This window comes from Somniosus microcephalus, chromosome 14 (assembly GCF_052327205.1).
Source record: "Somniosus microcephalus isolate GS21.2 chromosome 14, FLI_Smic_1.0, whole genome shotgun sequence".
NCBI lineage: Eukaryota > Metazoa > Chordata > Chondrichthyes > Squaliformes > Somniosidae > Somniosus > Somniosus microcephalus.
In genome coordinates this window covers 97367392-97393853 of record NC_141000.1, presented here as the reverse complement: position 1 = coordinate 97393853, position 26462 = coordinate 97367392, and the positions used below count along the sequence as shown (strand labels likewise).

At 44.6% G+C, this 26462-nt stretch overlaps 1 protein-coding gene across 1 annotated transcript in view; it reads right to left on the bottom strand.

Annotated features, from left to right (window-relative positions):
* The window catches only part of LOC147107743 (proto-oncogene tyrosine-protein kinase ROS-like), a 281208-nt gene that overhangs the window by 58962 nt on the left and 195784 nt on the right, over positions 1-26462 (bottom strand). Inside the window, exon 43 of the mRNA XM_086007024.1 lies at positions 8669-8853. Coding sequence (XP_085863150.1) covers positions 8669-8853 — 185 coding nt within the window. The remainder of the gene's footprint in view (positions 1-8668; positions 8854-26462) is intronic.

The following is a 26462-nucleotide window of genomic DNA, read 5'->3' as shown; positions in this document are numbered from 1 at the left end:
CATATAAATGTAAGACAATAATGGTGGAAGCAATTCTGTAAAAAAAAATAGCACTTAAAATTGGTCCTAAAGTGTCTGCTGCAGCAAAAAAAATCTTTATCTTTGTTCCAATCTGGAGACAGTAGATAATTCTAACTACCATGCACAATTTAATTGTTATTAAGTCAAATTTCACTGTTCTCTGATGGGTTTAACTCCAAACGCAATAGTCACTAGCTGGAAATCAAAGCAGGGTGCAGGATCGCTGGTCACCATCCATTAACCCTACTGCAAAGTGGGCATACGTGGACACTGGGTGAAGGCAAGACGTAATGCCCACTCCCCCTTCTCTTCATTTTCAATTAGCCCAAGCCTGCCAGCACTCATCATCTAGGCTCACAAGAAGAATGGCTGTTTGGGGCAGGTACTGAAGAGTAGCTGCTGCACAAGGAACCGCACCAGTAAATGTCACAGCTTTCAGGAGCTTGGGTAAAGAGAAAAACCGGGGAGCTAAAAATAATCTAAGTTTAACTTTGACTGCTTTCATCGAAGTGAGGGCTCTCTATAATTTGGAATCAAGGGCACAGTTAGTAAAGCTTGCAAGATCATTTATTTATGTGTTATAAAAATGATTACCAAAACATGGCTTTTCTCAAACTGTTCGGCTTGTTCAATGTCTGTGGTAACAATTGAGATTGATGCTGAGGGTGTTCCCCAGCAGCTCTTGAATCATTTGCTTTCACTTTACATACTGAAGTTTTAAAAGTGTCACTTGTGCTGAAACTCAATGGGACGCTTTTAAAAACAGGCCCCCCAAACAAGTTTGTACTGGCAGCCAGGAAAAAAAGTCACCAAAGTTCATCCATTAGAATGAGATACTATAGCTGTTACAAGTCTCAATTATGGACACAATGGTCACAGACATTGTAGCAGTAAGTTTTTTGACTTTGATATTAAAAATAAACTTTATCTTCCCAACGTTTTGGCCAATTTGTTGCTTTTCCCTTCTAAATAGTTCCATTGTGCATCATATTACACTGCCATGTTTTCGATTAGTGAAGCCTGTAGCTTTAATGAATGCTGTTTATCAAAGGTTTTTAATCCAATGCTCTGCCAAATTATGTTTGTTGATATGCCAGCTGCTCCCCTATCTAACCATACACTTCATCCACAAATATCACTCAATTACTGGGCCGTGAAAATGCATCTCCTTGTATCCCCCCCTCCCCACACACACACACACACACCATACTGAAAACATAATCCAAAAGGGGCAGAATCACAAATCCTGGAGTATCTAAACACTGTCTGCAGACCTATGGTCAGCAGCTGCATTAGTAAAATTATAATTTAAGAAAAGTCTTCCTTTTACCATTGTAGTACTTATGAACACAGCAGGCTGCAAAATATTTCCAGTTAATTAGAGCAACTGAAGCAATTTGTTGCAAGATTTATTTCTTCATCTTTTTTCCTTGCCTGTTTTCGCCACAAATCTCTCTCCCCTCCCTCCTCTCCCAAAGGCATGGACTTATTGCTAGGGTATTGTTCCGTGGGCATAGGTTGGCTTGTGGTACCTCACCCAACTGGCTAGTTTATCATTGAGTGAGCCTTGACACTGAGTGGTGTCAAGAGAGCATCAAAACGGAGTCTGATCCTGCACTTGTCCAATGTCTACACACGCTCACTTCCAGGAGTTGTCACTGAATAACAATCAGGAGGCCAATTATAACATCCCTTTCACCGTCTGAGGTCAGCTATCGCAACACAGACTGAGGGGGTTAAACATAGGATTTTACCTTGTTCTGAATGGTGCCACTGCTCAATGAACCATTGGAGAGAACCTGATTTGAGCTTTAATTTGAGAAATACTCCTAGATCTGGCTAAAGCACTAGTTTTTGTAAGCTATATTCAGATCATATACCAAGTATTGATGTTTAGGGAGATTCCTAATGTAAGATCCAGTTAAAACAAAAACACGAGGATAGCACTGTTAAAGACCATGGGGAAATCTAGTGGCTAAACTGGTTTAAAGTAGAACATTTTCAAACTTGCAACTGATGAAAATCTCCAGCTCAATTCCTGTGAAAATGGAACCAGAACTTCAGTTAAGCTCTCTCTGACCATTGGGGTATTAGTCAAAGCTAAAATAAGAGTTGAAGTTTCTCTTACTGAGATACTAGCTGAGGTTCCGAGAACAAAAGTGGCTCGACAGTGACACTCTGGCTACTGATGCAGTGGTCTGCACGCCAATACTGGCAGGCAAAGAATTTTTTAAGAGTGAGCACTGGATTGGATTCTGCAAGGTCCAGAGAACCCCCAACACGTTTTTCTCAGTTTTCTGATTTGCCATGCAACAGAACACTAGTGTTTTTGATGAACATTGATAGTTTGAGAGGGAACATTTTGATCTGTGCTCTATTTTTAAAATTTGAATATTCCTTTTGCTTCATGGGGTAACTAGCCCCGTTAGAAGCTTAGGGGGCGATTTTATTAATGGGGGCGTGTTGGAGGCGGGACTGCTGCTTGGCGGGTCGATGGCCCACCTCCATCAATTTGTGGCAAACCCACACTATTTTCCCTTGATTGACCTTGTTAAGCCCGCCCAGCCCCCAAATTCTGCCATTTTCCCAGCAGTCCCACCTCCATACCCGCCTCCCCAGGACTGGCAAAATCACCCCCTTAGGGCAGGTTGTGTGAGGCTGTAGCAAAAGATAATACAACACAATAGTAATCATCATGAATGTGTATGTAGACGGTTTGAAAACTCTTAATTTCTGGACAAATTTTGCAAAGTGATGGCAAAATATTAGCAACTCTAATTAAAATTAAATTAAATATTGAAAAGTTACATCTTTTCAGCAACAGAATAAAATGCTGCTGACAACAGGAAAAAAGAACTAAAGTGCAACATCACGGGGAGTAATTTTCACTTCCACTGTGGGCTGTGAGCAGGCAGTTGTGGAACAGCCACGATTGTCGCACCTGATTTTCAGTGCAAGGAAAATCAAGACATACAACAGGTGCCCGATCCACATCTGCCAATTTACCGTTCACGTTGAAAATGAAAATGACCCCCCCCATATGTCTAATGAAGCGTCCCCGACTCGAAACATAGGGCTGGATTTTGATACTGGAGGAGTGATGGAGGCGGGACTACAACTTTTGGGGTTGCAGTCCCGCCTCCATCGAGTTGCGGCCAACCCACGCGATTTTCACTTGATTGACCTTGTTGAGCCCACCCAATTAAGGGCCACCCGGCAACAGGTGACATCACAGATTGACATTTCATCTGTCAAGAGCTTTTGACAGATGAAATATTAACATTTGACAGCTCTTTGAAGCTGTCAAACACTGACAATCTGTACTCCAAGTTAATTCCTTCCTCTCAGGCTGATTTAGAGATCTCTGCAGAACAGAAAGCTGAATGCTGCAACTTTTGACAGCTCGCGGCCATTCTGCTTTCTGTGCCGGTGAGATGAGGGACTCCCGAGACCTGAAGGAAGGAAGGCTGTAAAGGTAAACAAAGGTAAGTAAAACTTCTTTACACACACCAAACACACTTACCTTTGCACTGATGCACAAAACACTCACCTGAACACCGGACATCTCGAACCCTCCAAGCCCTTTATCCCGACGGTCCGCCTCGCTAACTTGGCGTGGTTTGGAGCCGTCGGGAATCCCACACTTCAGCAATAAAAATAGGGATTAGGCTAAAAACTGCCTGTTAACTACCTGTTAACAGGCAGTTAATTGGCACTAATCCCCTTCCCACCTCGGGGAGGCAGGTCCCAGCACAGATCGGGTACCCGCCTCCTTTGAAACTGGCATGGAGGCAGGTTGGGGGCGGGATGGGTTCGTGCCCCCCCCCATTTCGAGATTTTAACCCCCCACATGCCTCCAATCCCGCCTCCACGGCCCAATGAAAATCCTGCCCGTAGACTCTGTTGCTCTCTCCTTGATGCTGCCTGACCTGCTGAGTGTTTCCAGCATTTTCTGTTGTTACCCCATATGTTTACGCAGCTACTGTATGTAATCAAACTATTACTTTAAGACAGTATCCCAGTGCCTTTCCCTGGTTTGGGCGACAGTCTACTTGGTTTGTATCGAGAGGTTGATTAATGAGAAACAATCCCACTCGCCCATCACCCTATCCTCACTGACAGAGATTGGCTCCTGGTCTCCCAAAAGCTCGAATTTAACATTGTCATCCTTATGTTGAAATCCCCTCATGGCCTCACCCCTTAAGGGTGAAACAATACGAGATTATTACTTGATTCTTCCCCTCATTTCTCTCACTTTTAAGACCACATGTGCCAAACATCACCTCCATCTGGAACAACTGGATGGCCTTGGCTGTTAGCATCCCCGTAAGTTCAATCAATTCTCCTCTACAGTCTGCCAGCAATAGATGAGACTCAAACATGGTAATCTGGATGTCGGTGTTTCCTACACCCCTCTGCCCACCCGACTTGCTCCGCCCCCCCACTCCCATCCAACAGATGGAGCATTCCACTTCTATCAAGCACTCCGTTAATCCAATATCAACTTCTAAAACTGGCAGAACTCCCCGAATGAACAAAGGTGAGTCTGAGAGATGACCTGTCCCCATCCCTCAAAAGCCAATGGCCTACGGATGATAGGCAAGCATTTAATAAATTGAAATTTAAACTATTATTTTGTCATTTTTTTCCTGTTATGCACCATCTAGATTTTCTATATAACAGAAATGCACACATGGAATTATCAGCACTGGGACAATAAACCTTGCCACAGCAAATTATTACAATTATTCATTAAAATATTGAAAAATGGTCTTGAGCAGTCATTTAGACAAAGTGGACCAGTAAAAATTAGAAGCACAATCTAGCACTTGGGGGAAAGAAGGCTAATGTGCAGCTTTGTACTGGAGTCATAGAAATTCAACCATATACAATAATATATTTAAGCCAATTCGCATTGTACAATACCAGTTTACTTGTGTGGAATTCTAGTTCGTTACTTATACCTTCTGCACACCAGTTCCGCAAAATGAAAATAATTGGAAAAAACAGGACTTTTTGTAAGCTGCTTGTACAGGTTTATCTTTGTGATCTTAGATATGCAGCAGCTCAAAACCACAAACTTAAATAAATGGATATTTGACATCTTCAAATGATAGAAAGCAGAGTATATTTCAAATGTCCTGGTCTCTCTTTTTCCTGGCATGTGAAAGAAACTGAACTGTAATATTGTTTTTGTTTTCATTGTTCCTGACTGTGCCAAAACAGACCTGAGATTTGTATTTGGGATTGCAACTATTCCACAAGAAAGTACTGTGTCATGCTGGAATTCAAAATGTTCTATTTAACAGCAGTAAGTACGATCAAATCCTTAACGATAAGTTATTGCACCACAAATCTAAACATTAGCATTCCAGAAATCATTTTTTCATTTAATAAGAGAAGGTTAATGCCAAATGACCAGCTGCTTCAGTGAAAGATTCACTGTACAACTGTCAAAACTTTAGGTCATTATTTTGCAGGAAACATTTTGATCCAAATTTTGGCATGTGAGTGAAAAATGTCTTGCTTCCACAAGGTTAATCTATAGATTAAAGAATATTAAATTTATGTGAAAGACATAACGTGTTAAATAAAATTGTAATACTGTAAATTGATTCTTGCATTCATCTACCTTTAGAAAGGAAACCTAATTAAATTCAACGGTACAGTTCCAGAATTCCCCTAGATACGGGGGTGATTTTGTTAGTGGGGGCGCATTGGAGGCAGGACTGCTGCTTGGCGGGTCGATGTCCCGCCTCCATCGATTTGTGGCCAACCCACGCTATTTTCCCTTGATTGACCTTGTTAAGCCCGCCCAGCGCGCTTAGCAGGCCAATTGAGGGAAAGCCGGTTGCAGAGAACGTCAATGTATGACGTTTCATCTGTCAAAAAATTTTCACAGATGACTTGTCATCGTTTGACAGCTCTGCAACCGGCAACTCACGTGCCAAAATTTGGATCAAAATGTTTCCTGCAAAATAATGACCTAAAGTTTTGACAGTTGTACAGTGACATTCTCTGTAGTTTGATGAGGTCTTGCATTCAAGACCTCACCAAACTTCTTTGTTTTACAGAAATGAGATGGTTGTTGCATTTGAGAATGCAATGGCCATCTCTCATCTGCAACACGGAGGTCCGAGACTCTCCGCATACACACCGACTGAAGCCTGCAGGAAGAAACAAAGGTAAGTACACTTTTAAAAACACTTTGCACTTACCTCAGATACTCACCTTTACACTCTTGCACTCATCACTTACCTTCACACCACACTTTTGCATCCACCCCCGACCCCCGCAGACCCAGTACTCACCTCGCTGACCTGGCGGGTTTTGGAGCCTTCGGGAACCCCTGACTTGCGAGGGCAAAAGGGGGATAATCCTATTTTCTGGTAGTTAACAGGCAGTTAATAGGCTTTAATCCCTTCCCGCCTCCAAGGAGACGGGACCCTGGGAAGATGGCATGGAGGCAGGTTGGGGGCGGGTTGGCCACCCGCCCCCAAATTCTGCCATTTTCCCAGCAGTCCTGCCTCCATACCCGCCTCCCCAGGGCTGGCAAAATCGCCCCCGATCAAGTTTATAATTTTAACTGAATTGTGAAGCGAGGCGATGCAATGAAAGTGAAGTGGTAAATACCCAAGACCAGGAGCCAGGTATATAACTTTAAAGAGGGAACAGTTAAAGCAAATGAATTTGGAGGAGGTTGTTCAATAACATTTCAGTAGTAGAGAAATGTATAGTGGGTAAAAAGTATTGGGTAAAAAAATGCCCAAACCTACTTTCTTTGCTTAAATATACTTAGAGAATTATGTACATTATAAAAGCTATGTTCTGAAATTACTTTCATCTGCACACTTCAAAAGCTAGAAATCCAGGTATAATGCTGAGCATGAAGGATAAATACATTACAAGGTCAGGAGGAAAATCGTCTGTACAAATCCTGCAGGAATGAAGGAGAAGGGTCGAATTGGAATGAATACAAGCAAATGCAGAAATATATTAAAAGGGTGATCAAAGGAGAAGAGAGAGACCTGAAAAGAAGCATAGCAGCTAAAGTTCAGCGTAACAGTAAAACATTCTTTTGGTACCACAACAGCAAGAGGGCAGTTAGAGATGAGGTGAAAACCACGAAAGAATCAAACAGGCTCAAAACTGAGGACGAGCACAAAATAGTAAAAATTCTGAATGACTGATTCCTGCAAGTTATCACAAGGGAAGACGTTAGCAACCCACCCTCCTCAAACACAGCTACCCCGAATAAAACCAGTAACTTCATTATAAATGAGATGGAAGCCCTAGACAAGAGAATGGCATAATTGACCAAGTGCCCATTCTTTATATGGGAGTCTAGTGTCAGCAGGCTATTCAATTGTGAAGGGCATCCAGGGCAAGTTGATTCTGGCCTCACCTAACCAACACATGTGTACCTTTCAGCACGTAAAGTCACTGAATAACAATCAGGAAAGGGAACCATAGCTGATTTTTCCCCTTCCCAGTCCAGGTCTGCTAAGGCTATTTGGAACATCCCTAGTGACACCCCAACTGACTCAGCATAAACCATCTTTTGTACTGAACACTTACCAACCTAAAAGTATTTGAGATACTTGATTTAAGGGTAAAAAATGCCCAAACTTACTTTCTTTGCTCAAATATACTTAGCTTTTATAATGTACATAATTCTCTATGTTCTGAAATTACTTTCCTCTGCACACTTCAAAAGCTAGAAATCCAGTAAAGATCTTAAAAGACACTGCATGGTTTTAATATGCAAAATGACAAAAATCTATACTTAGCCAGAGATCTGTTTAAGACTAAAACAGGTATTTTAGTCAGTAAATAAAAATGATGGGTATCATGACATTTTCTAAAACTAGTAGGATGGTCAACTTACAAAGACACACATGCACAAAACAACCCATGATTCAGAAGTCTATCTGTGATCAGTATTATTACTTTTACTGTGAAGAAATAAAACTGGTAAGAGGACAGCTGTTATGGCACCTTAGAATTACATTCCATGATGCAATGACCCAAGACCACTATTATTTCTAATAAAATGTATCTATACTATAGCTCCACAGTGGTCTGGCATCTGCAATAGCAACAGTGGGATACCCGATGTACCAAGAATGACAAAGGGCAGTGTGGGAATAAAATTCTTGACAGTAGCCACTACACAGATGTAAAAGTCACCCTGTCATCCTCCTTAACACCTGTCAATCACTGGAACACAGTAACCACGACACCCTGCTGTAAAAAGGCAAGTACTCTGTTGGCTGCCGATCTTCTTATAAAACCCTCACTGCAGGAAGTATGGTGGACAGGCTACCTGGGAATGCGAGTGCTAGGGCAGGCTCGACTATAGGCCTCAACTTAAACAAACAACTGGTGAATGTTCCCTTAAAAGATGCACTCTGAACTCACAACTCAATTGGATGGTAGAACAATAGAATCAACAATAGAATTAACATCCAATTTGTATCAATTCCCATCAGGCCAAGGACAGTCATGTTATCTCTCATTTATACTGCTAAGAAATACAAAGCTGTTATTTCTAACCTTTAAGAGGGACAAAGCCATGTTATCCCTCTTTTTCCTATTTAGGGATTACAATACTGTCAGTTGTTCAGCCAAAGCATAGCACATTTACCTTCAAATGCTTGATTGACAATACCCTGGGAGATGTCACTGTTCCTGTAGCCATCATTGTAGTGCACAAGAGCATTCTGAGCGCCTTGGGGGCTGCTTTTCAGGTGTTCCAGGCAGCTTTCAATGTATTGGAATGACGGCCTCTTGTGGGGTTCACGTGTCCAACACTTGAGCATCAGCTGGTGGCTGTTTTAGGGACAAGGAAAGACGATCACCATGGATAAGGAGAAAGCTAACTTCATTACACAAAAGACCATACGTGGAATGTCAAAAGTTATAATGGAACTGACAGCTTTTCACTGTTTTTTCTGATAATCACAAAAGGTTCTTTGACAGTTCTAAAATAGACCTTTGTTTATTTCATTTAGCAGCACCGCATACATTTGTAAATGCTCTGCATTAGTCACATTCCAATGACTGCCACACTCACAAGTCTTAGCCAAAGAATTTCATTTTAACCTGTAGAGAGAAACTTAACTTAATCAATGCAAATTGGATTCTTTTGAGATTTAGAAGCCACTCAGCAATCAATATTTATATAATCTCCAAGAAATACATAATACAAATTTAGGGAATTCATCAATATTATAATATACTGATACTTCACTATGTAAAATCCATAATAGTCAATATTTTTTTAACACTGCTAAGATAATTAAGATACCATGAGAGGTTAGGTTGAGGACCATAACGAAGCATTATTTGGACAGTGAGAACATTTTCCAAAAAAATTAAAAGGTAACTGAATACTTATGCAAGATGTGGAATCATACCATTAAATATCCTAACTGTAATACACACGCAATATTTTGTTTTCTGTATATCAATGTCTATATTGAGAGAGACAGACTGAGAGGAGATGAGAATGATTGACATTCTCTGCTGTACAATTTGATTTTACACAAATGGTTTAAGAGAACTCACTAATACGGGACCCAAATGGAGATTGACTGTAGTTTTCAGAGAGCAAGCCCCCTCCAGGACTTGGTAACTAGTTGGATAAAGTTCCACAATAGTGCCCTGAAATGTCTTGAAACACAAATACTGAAGATAATGAAAACCAATCAATACAGATTTGCCCCTTTTAACCACTTTGAGAAATGACTTAAGCTAAAGCAAATATTTAGAATCAGCACAGTATTACTATTTCCAATATGGTACAAGTGATACCTTTGCCTCCACCAGAAAATGTATTTTTGTTAATGAGCCATCTGCTTTAAATAACCACACTGCTGTTTCAGCAATTTAAATCAGCTCTAGTAGCTTAATTACACTGTCAATGGATAATTAGATCCAAAATTGTAGGGAGTTATGGAGTCAATATAATAATTTGAGATACTGTGCAGACTTTTACCCAATCACAATTTTGGATCTACCATTTGTCATATTCACTGATATGAAGACTTTGGCACTCAGCACTGTTTCTCCTACCCAATTCTATAAATTTGGCCTTGTTTGACCCACAAGGAAAAATAAATTGCCACGAACACTTTCCAGTAAGTTAAATGTTGAAACAATATTTATCTTAAAATAACCATTGGCTGCCAGTAGTGTAAAGAGGCAACAACTGTGTCACAAAGTGCTAAGATTCTCCAGCCTGCTGAGTTCTTGATGTCAGCCACACAGCTGCGAGGAGGCACCAGGCAAAGACTAGCGACCTCCTCACAGAAACAAGGGAAAACTGGGGGAGGGGGGGGGTGGTGGAAGAGTCATCACCGTAACCAATGCATGCCAGTTAGTACGTGACGTGAAACAATGAGTTGGCAGGGGTGGAGGGGAAGGATCTCTATATCTGAAAAAAACATGCTGGAAACAAGAGAGAAACTATCAGGAATCCCACCCACAATGATTTAAATTTGTGATAGTCAGGATTAGATAGTTCAGGTACAAAATGATACATTTTGAAAATATAAATAAAGATGATTCACAAACAGAATATACAGTTAGAAAGAGATGAAGATAAATTTACATTAATTTGATTCAATATACTTTCTATGCCAAAATTTAATGTGCAAGTGTCTAGGGAGGTCATTTACAGTTTTGTACACAAAGGCAGACACAATGACAACACTAGAAATGCTGTGATATCACACCACAGACTGATTCGCTACACAAATCAGTATCGATACAAATCAGAAAACTGCATTGCAAAAGTTTGCACTGCAGAAGATAATGGTCCAAAATTTGCTGGGAAAGTAACGGTGAGTTCATGGTGCTCGCCGTTATTAGTGCATTAAAAAAAAGCAATTTGGAGTGAGGAAGAGATATGCTGTGCGTTGCAAAGCGCCACAAATTGCTGGACGCTTTGATTTGCTCCGCTGTTAGTCTCGGGAAAACGGGATCTCGTCGTCAACCTCCCCGTGAGTGTTAAGGAATTGCTGGATTTGCACCGTAAATACAAATTAAACTCGTCGCAGAAAGCTAGGGCTGCTATTTCATGGCGTAAGGACCCTGTTAATGGGATGATTAATGGCCCTGACATGCCACTCAACCTCTCCGGCCCAGAAAGGGAACAACTGAAACTGTGGAGTCTAACCCCTACAAGTAGTAAATTGTTACTTGAAGTTTTTTAGATTTTTAATTTCTGTCTCTTTCCTCTCTTTATCCAATCTTTCTTTTCCTCTCTTTCTGTATCTAATTTGACTCTAATTCACCCTATTTCCTTCTCCGTTGTTCACTGTTTCTTTCTCTATGTTTTAATTTCATTGGTTAAGGAGATAGACTATTGGTCCCGTCGTTCACCAAGTTCCCAGATGACTTCACCACACTGTTACCAATTCATACTTCCAACAATTTGTGGTTTCAAAAATAATTTGAGATGAAGGGCGAGGAAAATATTCCAACTCATGTCGCACGTCACGAGATGCCCTGCTCCAGCAAATTCTAGGTCATGATGTCTCTTGATGCCTGAATGCTCCTGGTGATCAGCTTGATTGTATGACATGTTTCATCGGCTATTCCATGAACTAAGTGTGCATGTAGACTCAATATTGCAACAATGCCCTTATGCTTTTGAAACACAAGGCCCGATTTTAACTCTGGCGCAGTTTTTGGCAGGTGAGTAGCGGTGCGAATTAGAAACTCACCACTGCTCCAGAAATTGACTTGGGGTCTTATAACTGCCAGTCCTCATTTAAATCCTGCCGGCCAACTTCTCACCTATCCCGACCAGGAGTCAGCAGGAAGCTACAGGAGAGGCCTAAGCTTTCCTTGTGGGGCATAGAGTGCAATTATAAGATCTTGTCACATCATGGTTACTAGTTATGACTGACTGACTTGATGATTGACTGCTTTAGAGGCAGGGAAGTGCATGAAGGGAAAAGACTGAGGAGCAGAAATGTTCAGAATGTAATTTATGAAATAAATTCAGATCATTGGCTATTGTGAATTACATTCACTTCTTTTCACTTGATACTAATACCTGATACCATTATGGTTTCTTAAACATTTTATTGGGCTGCAACTTGCTCTGTATAATCCTAATAAATCTTATGTGGCGTACTAAAAATCAACTGCAGTTTTCAACTTGTCTTTTTGGGGCCTGTTCTTAATTATGATTACATTTCTGATAAATGCAGGGATCCTAAATTGATAATGGGCAGCTCATGTGCACTAAATAGAAACAGAAGCCCTGGACAAGGTGTTTATTAGTGCACAGCGGCCAATTAATTTAACAATTAGCATTATTGCTCGACATAGTTTTAAAGAAATATAGTGCAGAATAGGTCTCCAGGATGGCGTTATGTTTGAGATTCAACCACCTAATAACATTTTTTTTAAAACATTAGTTTAAAACTCAATGCTTGAAATGGATGGGCCATTTTCTGCACACAAAAACAAGGGTGAAGTTGATGCAGATATGCTAAGCGCTGTCCTGACGCATCCTCCTAACCAGGAATATATAAATTAACTGAAGAGGTAGGTTAGGATCGATTCCATCACCCTCCAGACTAGACCTTGCCCATCATAGTGATTTGACTGCAACACACCAAGTTACTGCATTCAGCCCACTCCTTCATATTACTTTAGTGTTGGTCACTGGTTTCTCCAGATGTTACCCAACTTCCTGCTTGCACACCGAGGAAAGTAGCTAGAAAACTGCCAATGCAAAACCACAAAGGCTTTATGAAATCAACCAATCCTGAATGACCAGTCAGGGGAGCCTACTGATTAAAAAAATAAAGAGCAATGAACCAATTGAATCACAAAAGTATTTTACTTTTGAATCACAAAACGTAATTGAAATTTCCAATATCAAAAACATTTAAAAAATACATATTTCACAATAACATGATTGAATTTACCCAGTGAATTATCTTTTGTGCCTTTAATAAAGATTTCACTTGAAGGCTTCAACCTCTCTTGAAAACCAAGGCTTGGACTTGATTTATTTGCCCAGGACTACGACTCCATTACTTGAGAACAGCTCCTGTAGTTCCAAGTATATTTTACACTCCAGTTGCCCTGGCCCCCTCAATCAACACAACAAAAACATTTATCTCAGTACTGCTTGTGGGAGCTTGCAATGCACATTTGCCTACAAACCGACAATGACTAAATTTCAAAAGCATTTCACTAGCTCTGAAATTTTTGGGATCTACTAAGGTCATGAAAGGCACTTTATAAATGCAAGTTTCTTCTTTTTTAATACATTTGTTGCAGTTTTTGTTTATGTTCAAAACATAAACAATTATTCATTTTTCTTAGATTAAAAGTCAAATTATATGTCTGTCCATAACAGTATTTCATTTTGGGCTGAATTTTGTCGGCGCTCAGCGCGCAGGTTTGGAGGCGGGTCCGCTGTCAAAACTGCAATGATTGACGGCGGGTTGGGAACCCGCTGCGAACCCACCGCCATGTAAGTTTCCAAAGTGTCGGGTCTGCGATTTCAGAACAGACCTGACACCAAGCAGTGGGGGAGGCATTTAAGATAGTTAACTGCTTGTTAGGTGCTTGTTTACTACTATTTTGCCAGCCTTTTTCTATTTAACCACATTTTTTACGGGGTTCACGTCGTTCGGAGATCATGTCAGGTAAGTAGGTCGGGTTCTCTATGTCTCCCCATTGCTGTGAATAGGTGACAGCTGCAAAAGTGGTTTGAAAGCTACCATTTCACAGCTGGTCACATTTCAATGTCAGAAGCTTGAGCCTTCAGGACTTGGAAGACACTTTGGAGCTGTATTGAGTTTGGAAGTGTTTGGAGTAAACTCTCTATCCACTGTCACCTCCTTGAAACAAGCTCTCTCACCACTGACAGATTGCTTCTGTCATCTCAACTTCAGCTGCCATCTATTCCAGCAACATCGGTGCCCTTGAAAAAATCTCACCAGGATCAGCCCCAGCACCAACATCACCAGGCACACCAACATCACCAGGCACAATAGCAACCTTCTCCACAATCACCTGATGCTGCACAGGACACAGGGCATCAGCACCCGACAACACTGCTGCCCGGGAGGCCAGCGATGGCATCACCATGGCCAGATTTACTTCACTTGATGCTGTACACCCTGGCTGCCACATGATGCACCAGGTTAACACCACCCCACACCATCACCATAAAGGATTCCTACAATGACCAAGCCATTCCTTTCACACTCATCACCATTGCGGGGGATACCGTTATGTCTCGCCATTAACTGCAACTCACTAAGACACTTCCACTTATTTGTACAATAAGGCAAAGTGTTGAAAATAAAGATTTCAATGTTTGACAACACATTAACAGAAAATTTACATGAACATTGCATAAAACACCCAAGTGCCTACCCTTGTATGTTGTTAGTTGGTATGATTAGACTAGGATGAGGGTGAGTGAGGGGTGGCTAGTGAGATGGGGAAGTAATAATATAGATAGAGAGGGATGGGTGGAGGTGCAAGGTAAGTTGGTGTGAGTAAGGATGTGCAGGAGTAGGGTAGAGAAGGCAGAATGATGGGGATGTGATGAGTGGCACAGCAGGATGCGGTTGAGTGTGAATTTGGAGTAATGTTTTGTGATCTACTGAGATCATGAAAGGTTTGCGCCACTGCAGCCAGGTACTCCTGACGACATCCCTGCTTTTGCCCTCCTGTGCAATGTGCAACCAGGCTGCGTTGGTGTCCTGGGGAGGTCTCCTCCGCCCTTGGAAGGGAAGAGAACCGCCCTGCGTGCTGTGACTCCCTCCATAAGCATATGGAGGGAGTCATGGGAGAGCCTGGGTGCAGCCGTGCACCTTTGTGCTGTGCTTGCAGCACCTCAATGCTGCAGAACACTGATAGCACAATTGTCAAAATGAATGTGGACATGGTCCCTTTAAGGAAACCAGCTGATGACGCGTCATCAAATGACATCATCAGGCCCGCTTCCATTTAATTGGCCGGGAACCCCGCAGGGCGGACTTAACAAGCTCTATTAATGGAAAATCCTTTTTACAGAGCGGCTGCAGCCGGGAATGGGACCAAAACCCGCCAACCACATCTCCTGCCACAATCCCGCCTCCGCTGGTGAAATCGCAGCCTTTGTGTTTTTGAAAATGATTTGAATACAATTGAGCAATGAATTTGGGTAGGTTTCCAACTAAACTTTTAAATATAATCTATTATCTTTTTTACTCAGACTCAAGGAATCCACCAATGAGCCAAACCCCACATTCCACTTACTTGTTTTGCCAAGCCTCAATAGGATTTCTCTCCCGCCCTCCACTAGGCTGCCAAACTCCAGCACCTCCACCCCATTGGTGTCAATCCACAGGATCCCCACCCCAGTTCTTCCAAACCCAAAGATAATTCCCTCCAGAGCCACCAAAGTTCAGCACCACTCCCAGTGCAGCTAATCTTCCCCCGATTAACTTCCAGGTATATACCAGGTACCCACCTCTAAAACCTAAATCTTGCAGTGTAGCCTCAGCTTTAAAAATAGTAATGGATAAAGGATTCACATGTACTGGCTGACATGAATCTTGTCATTCATGTGGAAATGACTTATGAAATAATACTGGGCGGCCTGCTGGTGGCGCTGTCCAGGGAGAGTATAAATACTCGGGCATGGGTCCAGCTTGCTCAGGACATTCTTTCACAGGAACTAGTGAAGGACACAACTAGATCTCCATGTTGAAAAACAGTTGATTAAAGCTTTGTTTAACGCTTAGACCAAGTGCCTAGTAGTTTTCTTACGTCACTGGCCACTCATTTATAGTTTTCACAAAATATTTGATAGAGCCAATAAAATAGATCCCCTCAAAGCACTTTAAAAATCCCAGTATACTAGACAAGTAAATGGAGTTTTATTTATTCAATCACTGTAAATCAGTGGCCCTGATGTTACACCCTATGTAACATTGCACCCTATTGTTACAAATAGTATATCCTTTGACTCACTGTGAGCAATGACATAGGAAATCTACAGTATTAGTAATAAATTAAGGGAGAGAAATTGGGCACCTTAGCGCCACCCATTAGTGGGGCGCTACCGGCTTTGTGACCGGGCGCGGCGATAGTACTGACGCCCGCGAAACTGAAGTGGAGGTTTGTGGCGGCGGTAACCACTAGCGCCACGCCCTCCTGCGGCCGGAGATTGTGATGACATCTGGGTGCGCAGCGCCCCAGCTCTGAAATTTACTCTCACCCCCTGCCTGAGCGCCTGCTGTTAGCAACGACAGGTAGAGGAGGCGGAATGCAGTTGGATGAGCGCTGGAGGAGCGCTAGATAAAGGCGTCAATTTATGTTTTTCTTTGTTGGCAAGAACGCTGCCTTGTCAGTTTGACAAAAGCAAACAGGCAATTTGAGCGTTCTCAACTTGAAGGAGTGTTCTGGCTGAGAAAAATGTATCACTTTCATTTGGGTTACATTTGATAGTGCAACATTTCCATTTCCATCATTTAATGGGGGCTGTGCTGGCGCTGAACCTTGCCCTCCAGCGTCACCATCGGTGGCAGCAGAGGCAGAGAGAAAGATTGCAAAATGTGGCCAAAGGGAGGAGGGCCAACAGGGCTCTCAACAAGAGGCCTTTCCTTCCCAGGGTATTCAGCAGCATTTCTCTGACATCAATCTCACTGAGGAGCAGTGTCTTAGCAGTGACTTCACCAAGGATGTGGGGCGTGATCTTGCCAGCCCTGAGAAGGCGGGTTTGGATGGCGGGACTGCCGGGAAAATGGCAGAATTGGGGGGCGGGTAGCCGTCCTGCGCCGGGAAGGGATTACATCCACTTAACTGCCTGGTAACAGGTAGTTAACAGGCAGAAAATAGGATTATCCCCTTCTGCCCACACAAGTGCGGGCTTCCCGAAGGCTCCGAACCTCGCCAGGTCACCGAGGTGAGTAGTGGGTCTGCGGGGGTCGGAGGGGTCCAAAAGTGCACTGTGGAGGTGAGTGATGGGTGCAAGTGTGGAGAGGTGAGTATCTGAGGTAAGTGCAAAGCGTTAGTAAAAGTGTACTTACCTTTGTTTCTTCCTGCAGGCTTCAGTCGGTGGGTATGCGGAGAGTCTCGGACCTCTGCGATAGAGATGACAGATGGCCGTTGCATTCTCCAATGCAACAACCATCTCATTTCTGCAAAAGAAAGATATTTGATAAGGTCTTGAATTCAAGACCTCATCAAACTACAGAGAATGTCACTGTCAAACAATGACAATTCATCTTGAAACGTCATACGTTGACGTTCTCTGCAACCAGCTTTCCCTTAATTGGCCTAAGCTTGCTGGGCGGGCTTAACAAGGTCAATCAAGGGAAAATAGCGTGGGTTGGCCAGAAGTTGATGGAGGTGGGACTGATACCCGACAAGTGGGAGTCCCGCCTCCAAAAGCTCCCCATTGAGAAAACCACCCCCGTGGTCACACAGCTCTGCCACCTCCTGCAGCCAGACCTTGAGCCTCACATCAGGAACATCACGACTCTCTCAGTGACAGTCAAGGTCACCGTCACCCTCAATTTCTACATCAGCAGATCCTTCCAGTGTACAACAGGAGATATATCTAACATATCGCAGTTTACCGTCCGTTGCTGCATCCGGGATCTCACAGATGTTCTCTACAGAAGGAGAAGGGACTACATTTTCTTCCTGCTGACCAGAGAGAAGTAGCGCGAGCCTGTATGTGGCTTTGCCAGGGTAGCGGGATTCCCCATGGTGCAGGGCGCCACTGACTGCACCTACGTCACTTTGTGAGCACCTCATAACAATCCTGAGGTATTCCATAACCACAATGTCTACCACTCACTTAATGTGCAGTTGGTGTGCGACCACACACAGCGCATCCTCACCATCAATGCCCGCTATCCTGGCAGCAGCCACGATGCCTTCATCCTGCGCCAGACCGGTGTGCCAGCACTCTTCCAGCCACCATGTCAAGCTAGCGGATGGCTGCTAGGACACAAGGGCTATCCGCTCTCCACCTGGCTCATGACTCCCCTCCACAACCCCAGCACTCGTGCCCAACACTCATACAATGAGAGGCATGTAGCCACCAGGAACATAATTGAGCAGACCATTGGCGTGCTCAAGCAACGGTTCCACTGCCTTGACCGTTCGGGAGGAACCCTCCAGTACTCAGCTGAGCGAGTGTCCCTTTTCGTCGTCGTCTGCTGCATGCTGCACAACTTGGCCATCATGAGGGCCCAGCCATTGCCACCAGGCATTCCCGCACCACCTCAGGAGGGGGAGGAGGATGAGGACAAGGAACAAGAGCATGAACAGCAGCGAGGGTGGATCCAGCCACTCCATCGGCCTTGTGGAAGGGCGATCCATGACCATCACATCAGGCTGTGGTTCCAATGAATTCGAGGCCACTCTCCAGTTGCTCATCCAGTCTCCATCATTCCATCAATTTCTCATTCCATACCACACCCCAAAGCTGAAATGAGACACAGCAGCATTTCTGCAACATTCCAATCAGAAATTTATCCAAATTCAGCAACCGCATATATACAGCAAAAATATTAACTAATCACCCTTGTCCAAACCCTTACTTGCCCTCTTTACAGTGCCTTTTCCTAATCTAGTGCTCCTATGTAGTCTCTCCCCAGTGGCTGGAGCAGGGCTGGGGGAAGGCTGCTGAGTGTCAGTCCCAGAAACTACAGATGGCCTTGCAGGATGCCCTCGACCAGCTCTGGGCCTGGAAGGCCCGGCTGTACACTGCACCACCTCAGGATGGGCGGCGGCTGTCTGGGCTGGCTGGATGACAGGCAGCGACAAGGGAAATGGTGGAGTGGCAGTGGTGGGATCAGGAATGCGGTCATCCTGAGAGAGGACAGCAGCTTCCTGCTCCATTGACACACTGCCACTCCCCCAGGGCAGCACCTCAGCATCCCCACCAATCTGCTGCATCATGGATTGTTGGGCTGCTGCGACACTGAGAGATCCCCGGTGGACTGTGGTGGTCCCAGCGACGATGGCAGCAGTCAGAGCTTTCGTGGCATCAAGCTGAGATTGCATGAGAGCAGTCAGAGACTCGATGCCACCAATCAATGCCTGCATTACAGCACTAAAATGTTGCATAGCTTTCGCCTGTGCTGAAATGAAAGCTGCCATATCGCCCTTGACACGCGGCATGAGGTCTGGGTCCCCACGGTCTCTCAGGGAGTTCACTATCCTTTGCAGACTGCCAAGGATGGGCTCCATGGTGTGCGCAGAGCTCTGTGCAATGTTGGAGGTGGACTCCTCCATGCTCCTTACCATTGCCGACAGGCTCTCGGGCAACCTTGCCATTGCATCTATCATCTTGATGTGCATGGCCAGCACCTTTCTTGTGAACGCCTCCCCATCGAGGTCCTCATCTGAGTCCAGTGCAGCAGAACTCGCACATGAACTAGCTCACGAGCTACCCTTTATCCCTGGCCTTGCTGCAGCCCGCTCGTCACCGGTGCATCACCCAGTGCAGAGCCCTCTACTAAACTTGCCTCTAAAGATCGCGTAGTCCCAGTATCTGAGGTGGTGCCTGCGGGTGAGAGATGCAGTGACGCGGTGCTTTGCTCCTCCTCCTCTTCTCCTTCCTCACTCTCAGTGGGGGGCTCAGGGACAGGCTGGTCATCTGGTTGCTGATTCGCTGAAAGCATAAAGGCACAAGACTCATGTTAAGGTGAGGGAAGGGGGGCAGGAATGGAGCAAGGAATGCAGACATTCTCAGGATGTGGAAAGGGGGAAAGGCTTGTGGTGTGAGGGGGAAGTGGGATGAGAGAAGAAGGGCTGAAGATACCGTTGTTGCCCAAACGGGGTCGACGTCGCCGACAGCCACGGCGCCCACCACATGCTGCCCAATGAGTCGCAGCATCATCCCTGCCTGTTCTCTGCTGCTCCCTCCTATTGTGTGCCATCTTGGCCTGCAAGAGAAACAAATGTGTGTGAGTCAGAGTTCAGCTGTGTGTTTGGAAGCTATACCTGCTGTAGTTGAATAGCTGTGATTGTAGTCAAGACGTGAGATGTGGATGCGAGTTTGAGTAGGTGCGGATGCTTGGTGGGTGAGTGGTGGGGGTGTGGTGGTTTGTGCAGTGTATACAGACTGAGGTTCAGATGCTGGTATGTAGGACCTGTTGAAGCATGTACTCACCCTGACCACCCGAGTGAGGCTGTTGAATTTCTTGCGGCACTGTGTCAGGCTGCGTTCGCCCGCACTACTGGCCGAGACCTACTGGGCCACTTCGCTCCACATTGCCCTGAATTCCTGGGGCAATGGCCTCCTTCCAGTGTCCGGGAACAGCACTGCCCTCCTTCGCTCCACTCCCGCCTCCAATGCCTCGTCCGTGAAACGACGAGCTCTCTCCCTGGGAGTGGGATCAGCCATCACGATCAGGGGACTGAGTTCCTTGCAGGTCGCCTTCACAGCCAGCAATGCTGATAATAAGGATCTGCACAAAGATGCAACCTCCCCTTTAAGAGCTGGAAGGGGCCAGTGTGAAGGATCATTCCCGATTCCATTGCACCTGAAATTCATTATCGCTCTGCTGGTAGCGCTCCTGTAGCGCCCTGCTTAGGTCAGCGCTTGATTTAGTGCTTCAGCTCTTCCCAGGAACGCTAACAGCCAATTTAGGGAAACCTCAGACTCATTAGCACCTGGCGCTAATTTTTCAGGATTTCAAAATTTAGCGCCCCCAAATGGGGCTATACTGAATTTCTCCCCTTAAAAGTCTTACAGATAGAGCACTCATCCTATCGTATTTGAGCAGCCATACTTCAGACGCCACATTTCAGCATATTCTCTGATTCTGATGTCATGGGGGTCTGATTTACATAAGATAAGAAATACAAGCAGGAGTAGGCCATTCGGCCCCTCGAGCCTGCTCCGCCATTCAGTAAGATCACGGCTGATCTTCAACCTCAACTCCACCTTCTCGCACTATCCCCATATCCCTTGATTCCCTCAGTATCCAAAAATCGATCGATCTCTTTCTTGAATTTACATATTTTATTTCTGATTACCACATCTTTAACTACTTCACATTAAAAATACTATAGGATTTTTACATATGTAAATTATAGAATGGATAAGGATTGTTACATTAGCAATTTAATGTCAGCATTAATTTACTCTCAGCTCAGGAATAACACTTATACCATAAAACAGTCAAACTGCATGCTTTGACATCATCCCAACAGAGAAATCCAAGATTCATTTCTGCAGGGTAGGGACTGGTCTCCCATCCCCAGAAAGACTGTGCTCCAGCAACTCATCTGGCTAAAATTTCAAGTGAGGGAGGGCAAATGTAAATTGCAGTCAGTTACGGCTGGGATTTCAAATCTACTTGGGAGTCCAATGCTGCACCACTGCCAGATTTCAATCTAAATTCAACTTAAATCCAAGTTACATTTAACTCAAATTTTCTCATACACTTGACAAACATCATCAATTGAGGACGATATTTCAGGTACTATTCTATGCATTAGATAGGCACTTATCCACAAATGCAGGGTGAACTGATCATTGTTGAAGTAACTGCCGCAGAGTTAAAATTTCTGTATCTCTTGTGAAAGACTACCGGCGAGTGATTAGGTCAACTCAAGATTGTATGAAACAATGATAGTATAGTTAGCTTTTAATAAAGCAAAACCAAAGGATGTCCTTTTTATTTTCCATTTTACAATTAGCAGGTTAAGAGCTGGGGAGTGGTGTATTTCCTCTTTGTACCTCGTGTATCAGAATCGAGCAGCCCCAAGTAAAGTTTTGGGAGACACTGGGCTGGATTTTGTCAATGGGGACGTGATGGAGGCGGGACTCCCACTTTTTGGGTTATAGTCCCGCCTCCATCGATTTGTGGCCAACCCACGCGATTTTCCCTTGATTGACCTTGTTGAGCCTGCCCAGCGGGCTCAGCAGGCCAATTAAGGGACACCCGGTTACAGGTGACGTCAGGGATTGACATTTCATCTGTCAAGAGCTTTTGACAGATGAAAAATCAGCGGTTGACAGCTCTGTGAAGCTGTGAAACACTGACAATCTGACTTCTAACTTGAGTCCTTCTCCACAGACTCAGTTAGAAATCTCTCCAGAACAGAAAGCAGAATGCTGCAACTTTTGACAGTTCGCAGCCATTCTGCTTTCTGTGCCGGTGAGATGAGAGACTCCCGAGACCTGAAGGAAGGAAGCCTGCATTAGTAAGTAAAGGTAAACACTTTACACACACCAAACACACTTGCCTCTGCACTCATGCACCCATCACTCACCTGAACACCAGACATCTCGACCCCTCCAAGCCCTTCAGCCAGACGGTCTGCCTTGCTAACTTGGCGTGGTTTGGAGCCGTCGGGCAGCCCACACTTCAGGGCTAAAAATAGGGATTAGGCCAAAAACTGCTTGTTAACTACCTGTTAACAGGCAGTTAATTGGCACTAATCCCCTTCCCACCTCGGGGAGGCGACTCCCAGCACAGGTCGGGTACCCGCCTCCTGGGAAACGGGCATGGAGGCGGGAAGGGTTCCTGCCCCCCGATTCTGCAATATTCCCCACAATCCCACCTCCAAACCTGCCTCCACGGGGCTTGGTAATTCGAACCCATTTTATTTGTATTACTTTGGCCCGGATTTTCTGGGGCCTATGACCGCGTACGCTGTGCCCCGCAAGCTCCGGGTTTCCGCATCCACGAAAACCCAGAACTTGCAATCCGTCAAGTTTCAGTTTGACAGACTGTACAAACCTGAAGGAAGTGGACATTCGCTGGCGGAGAGTTGGGCTATTTGCCCAACTACTGCCCAGCGAATGCCCATGAAACTCTTACGCCTGGTAAAAGCAGGCGTAAGGCTTTCTTTTACCAGCGTAAGTGTTTAAATAAATATTAAAATAACATTTTTTAAACGATTTAAACATTAAAAAACCTTTAAAATTAGTTTAGGTTATTTTTGGCCCCTTTAAAAATGTTTAAATTTTTTTTTCAAAAAATTTAATTTTTGTTTTAAATGTTTAAATTGTATATTAATTAATTTTAAACGTGTGATGATTTATTTTTATTTAGGTTGTGTGAAAATGTATGTTTTATGTGAACCGCATACGCCCCTGGGATATGTGGGCCTTTACGCAGGCGTATGCCTACAGGCCCAGGAGCACAAGTCTCCGTAGGTCCTGGCCCATCAAGTAAGTACGGAGTTTACTTGCGGTTCGCAGCTATCCGTCCGCGGGAAGCCTCCGACCGCAATTTCAGGTCCCATTATGTTTTTTCTCTACTTGTGCTTGCAGTGTCTGTAGAACATTCTGAACTCATAAAGGGGCTTCTGAACCCACTTTTTTTCATGGGGGTTCTTCTGGGAATTACACTCCCGCTGGAGGAAAAGGAGGAGGAGAAACAACAGGGGGAAGGAGCTGTAACAGTCGGGAGAGCAAATACAAGGAAGTGTTCACAGGAAGCCTTACTCTCCCAAAAGGGTTTAAATACCTGAGATAACATAGAATCATTGAATGGTTACAGCACAGAAGGCCATTCGGCCCATCAAGCCCGTGCCAGCTCTTTGCAAGAGCACTTCAGCAAGTCCCAGTCCCCCATACTTACAGTTCTCTGATTATCAGTGCATTAAGAAGGCTGTGCTTCTCTAGGGAGGCTGTCACAGAGTTGAGTCACCTCCTGCAACAAGACCTACAACCCAATGGTACAGCTGGGACAGCACTACCTGCTGCCATCAGCTTCACTGCAGTCCTAAACCTCTTGGCCCCCGGCTCCTTGCAGACTGCCACAGGGATATCAGTAACATCAGTCAGTTTGCAATTCATCCCTGCATTAAAAGCAGGTCACTGATGACATGTTTGGTAGAGCAAATAATGTCATCATTTTTCCCGTAAACATCTGGAAACAGCAGGACAGGGTTCTGAGGTTTGCAGTGATTGCAGGATTCCCCCAAGTCCTGTACGTCATTGACTGCACCCACATCATCCTGCAGGCTTCTTCAGACAAGCCCACTGCTTTAATGAATCGCAAGGGCTTTCATTCCATTATTGTGCAACTGGTATCTGATCATCAGTGGCACATCATGCTTTCCTGGGAGCTGTCTTGACATTTTTATCCTACACCAAACCTCCATTCCCCACTCTTTACTGCTGCACAGCAAGCATAAGACTGGCTGGTCAGGGTCAAGGACGATCTCCAGCACACTTAGCTCAGTGCTCCTCTCAGGAACCCATACTCTGTGCCCAAACTGCACTGCATTTAGATCCATGACTCAAATAAAGCCCTCGGCAAGCAGACCATTGGAGACATCAAACAACGATTCCACTGCCTGGACAAGCCTGGTTGCTTCCGATAATACAACAACTTGCATTTATATAGCGTCTTTAACATTGGAGATGGAGATGGTCATTGCCCAGCACTTGTGTAGTGCGAATGTTACTTGCCACTCATCAGCCCAAGCCTGAATGTCGTCCAGGTCTTGATGCATATGGACATGGACTGCTTCATTATCTGAGGGTATGCGAATGGAACTGAACACTGCAATCATCAGCGAGCATTCCCATTTCTGACCTTATGATGGAGGGACGGTCATTGATGAAGCAGTTGAAGATGGTTGGGCCTAGGACACTGCCCTGAGAAACTCCTGCAGCGATGGCCTGGGGATGAGATGATTAGCCTCCAACAACCACACCCATCTTCCTTTGTGCTAGGTATGACTCCAGCCAATGGAGAGATTTCTGATGACAGACATTAATGAGAAAGTGAGAAGGGACCAACAGTTGCCTGCATCAGAATTCTTCAGCAGCAGCTCATTGAACAGTGCTCCTGCTGAACGATTGTTGCATTAGCAGTCATGAACAACATCCCTCCCAGTCCTTCCACCCTTAAATAAAATGCATCTGCCCATATATGAAACTCATATGAACTAACATTTCAGGGTCACCAGCTAGTACAGGAACACTCTGTACACAAGTATTTCAAAAATTATAATTTTACTGCCTTATGCAAATGCCAAACAGTAATTATCACCAGGGTGTCTGTCTTAAGTGCTCTCTCACCTACTCTAGTGCTCCTACACAAGGTGCTTCCCCAATGGCTGCAGTATGGGAGGTGAAAGGCCTCTATGGTTGGCAAGCTGTAGGAGATTGGGCCAAGAGGGCCTAGCTGCAGACTGAAAAATTCAGCCTCTGCCAGAGCAGTCAGGCCCAGCTGACTTTCTAGCACCAAGGTGGGCATTGATTGAGAGGGGGTCACGAGGATCTAGACATCCTGTTATCCCAAGGATCTAGACATCCTGTCATGTTCCATTCCACAACTGCCTGTTCTGCAGGAGAGTTGACTGTTTCAGATTCATAATCTGACTAAAGCCCGTATGCAATCAGTCTACCAATCTGTTCAAGGCAGAGGACGTAGTTGAGTCCAGAGCCTGCATGGCCCTTGTATGAGCATCCCCGAGAGATGCTATTATTGGTGCCACAGATTCCTGCAGGACGAGCACAGCGGCAGTGTCCACTGAGGTGATCACATGCTACATGGTTTTTTGGAGAATTTCAATGGCATGAACCAGAACCCCACACATGTTGTGAGTAGACTCCTCCATACTCTCAGACATGTCATGGAAGCTCCCTGGCAGACAGCCCAGTGCATTCGGCAAATGCTGGTACATAGAAAGCATCTTTCTGTTAAAAGCTGAGCCCTTAAAGTCTCTGTCTCGTTACACTTCAGCAGAGCTAGGATGTGTGTTAAGCCTCTGGTAAACTGTTTTCTGTCCAGCTGCATCTGCTCCTGCTCACTTGTGCTTGGTGAATCATCCAGTGCAGATCCCTCTCTCTCATGGTCTATACCACGCATGTTATTGATTTCTGTGCTGGTATTTGGAAGGTAAGAGCGAGTGATACTACATCTTCGAGAAGGTTCTCCCCCTCAGTATGTGCACCTGCAAGGCCGGAGATGTCTGATGGACCTAGGAAAGGAAGAGGGACAGAAGTTAACACGCAGTGGCAAGGGTAAGCAGTAGCAGATGAGTGGCAATACAATACATTACCAGGTTGTCCTGCTGAGCGTATGAGTGAGAGAGTTAAAGAGAGAAAGGAAGGGAAGATGCCTAAATACCTTGCTCTGCATGGCTCCAGCCTGGCCATCTCCAATGCTGTGTGCCCTTTCTAATCCAATGATGTTGACTGCAGCTTCCTCTATTGGCATCATTGTCTATATAGAGGCAGGAGCTCCTCCTGCTCTTGTATTCTTCCTTCTGTCATATAGCTGCTTCTCCTACATGAAGAGTAGAAGTGGGTTAGTCTGTGTCCTACTGAAGGGTTTTCAAGATGTACGCGGCAGCTTAGTATAATATGCATGATGGGAGGAAGAAGCGGCAAGTGGGAGATGTAGCTGTGAGGGCAGTAACAGGTTTTGCGGGTGTAAGTGCAAGCAGAGGCGGTGCAGTGAAGCGTTCCATTATTG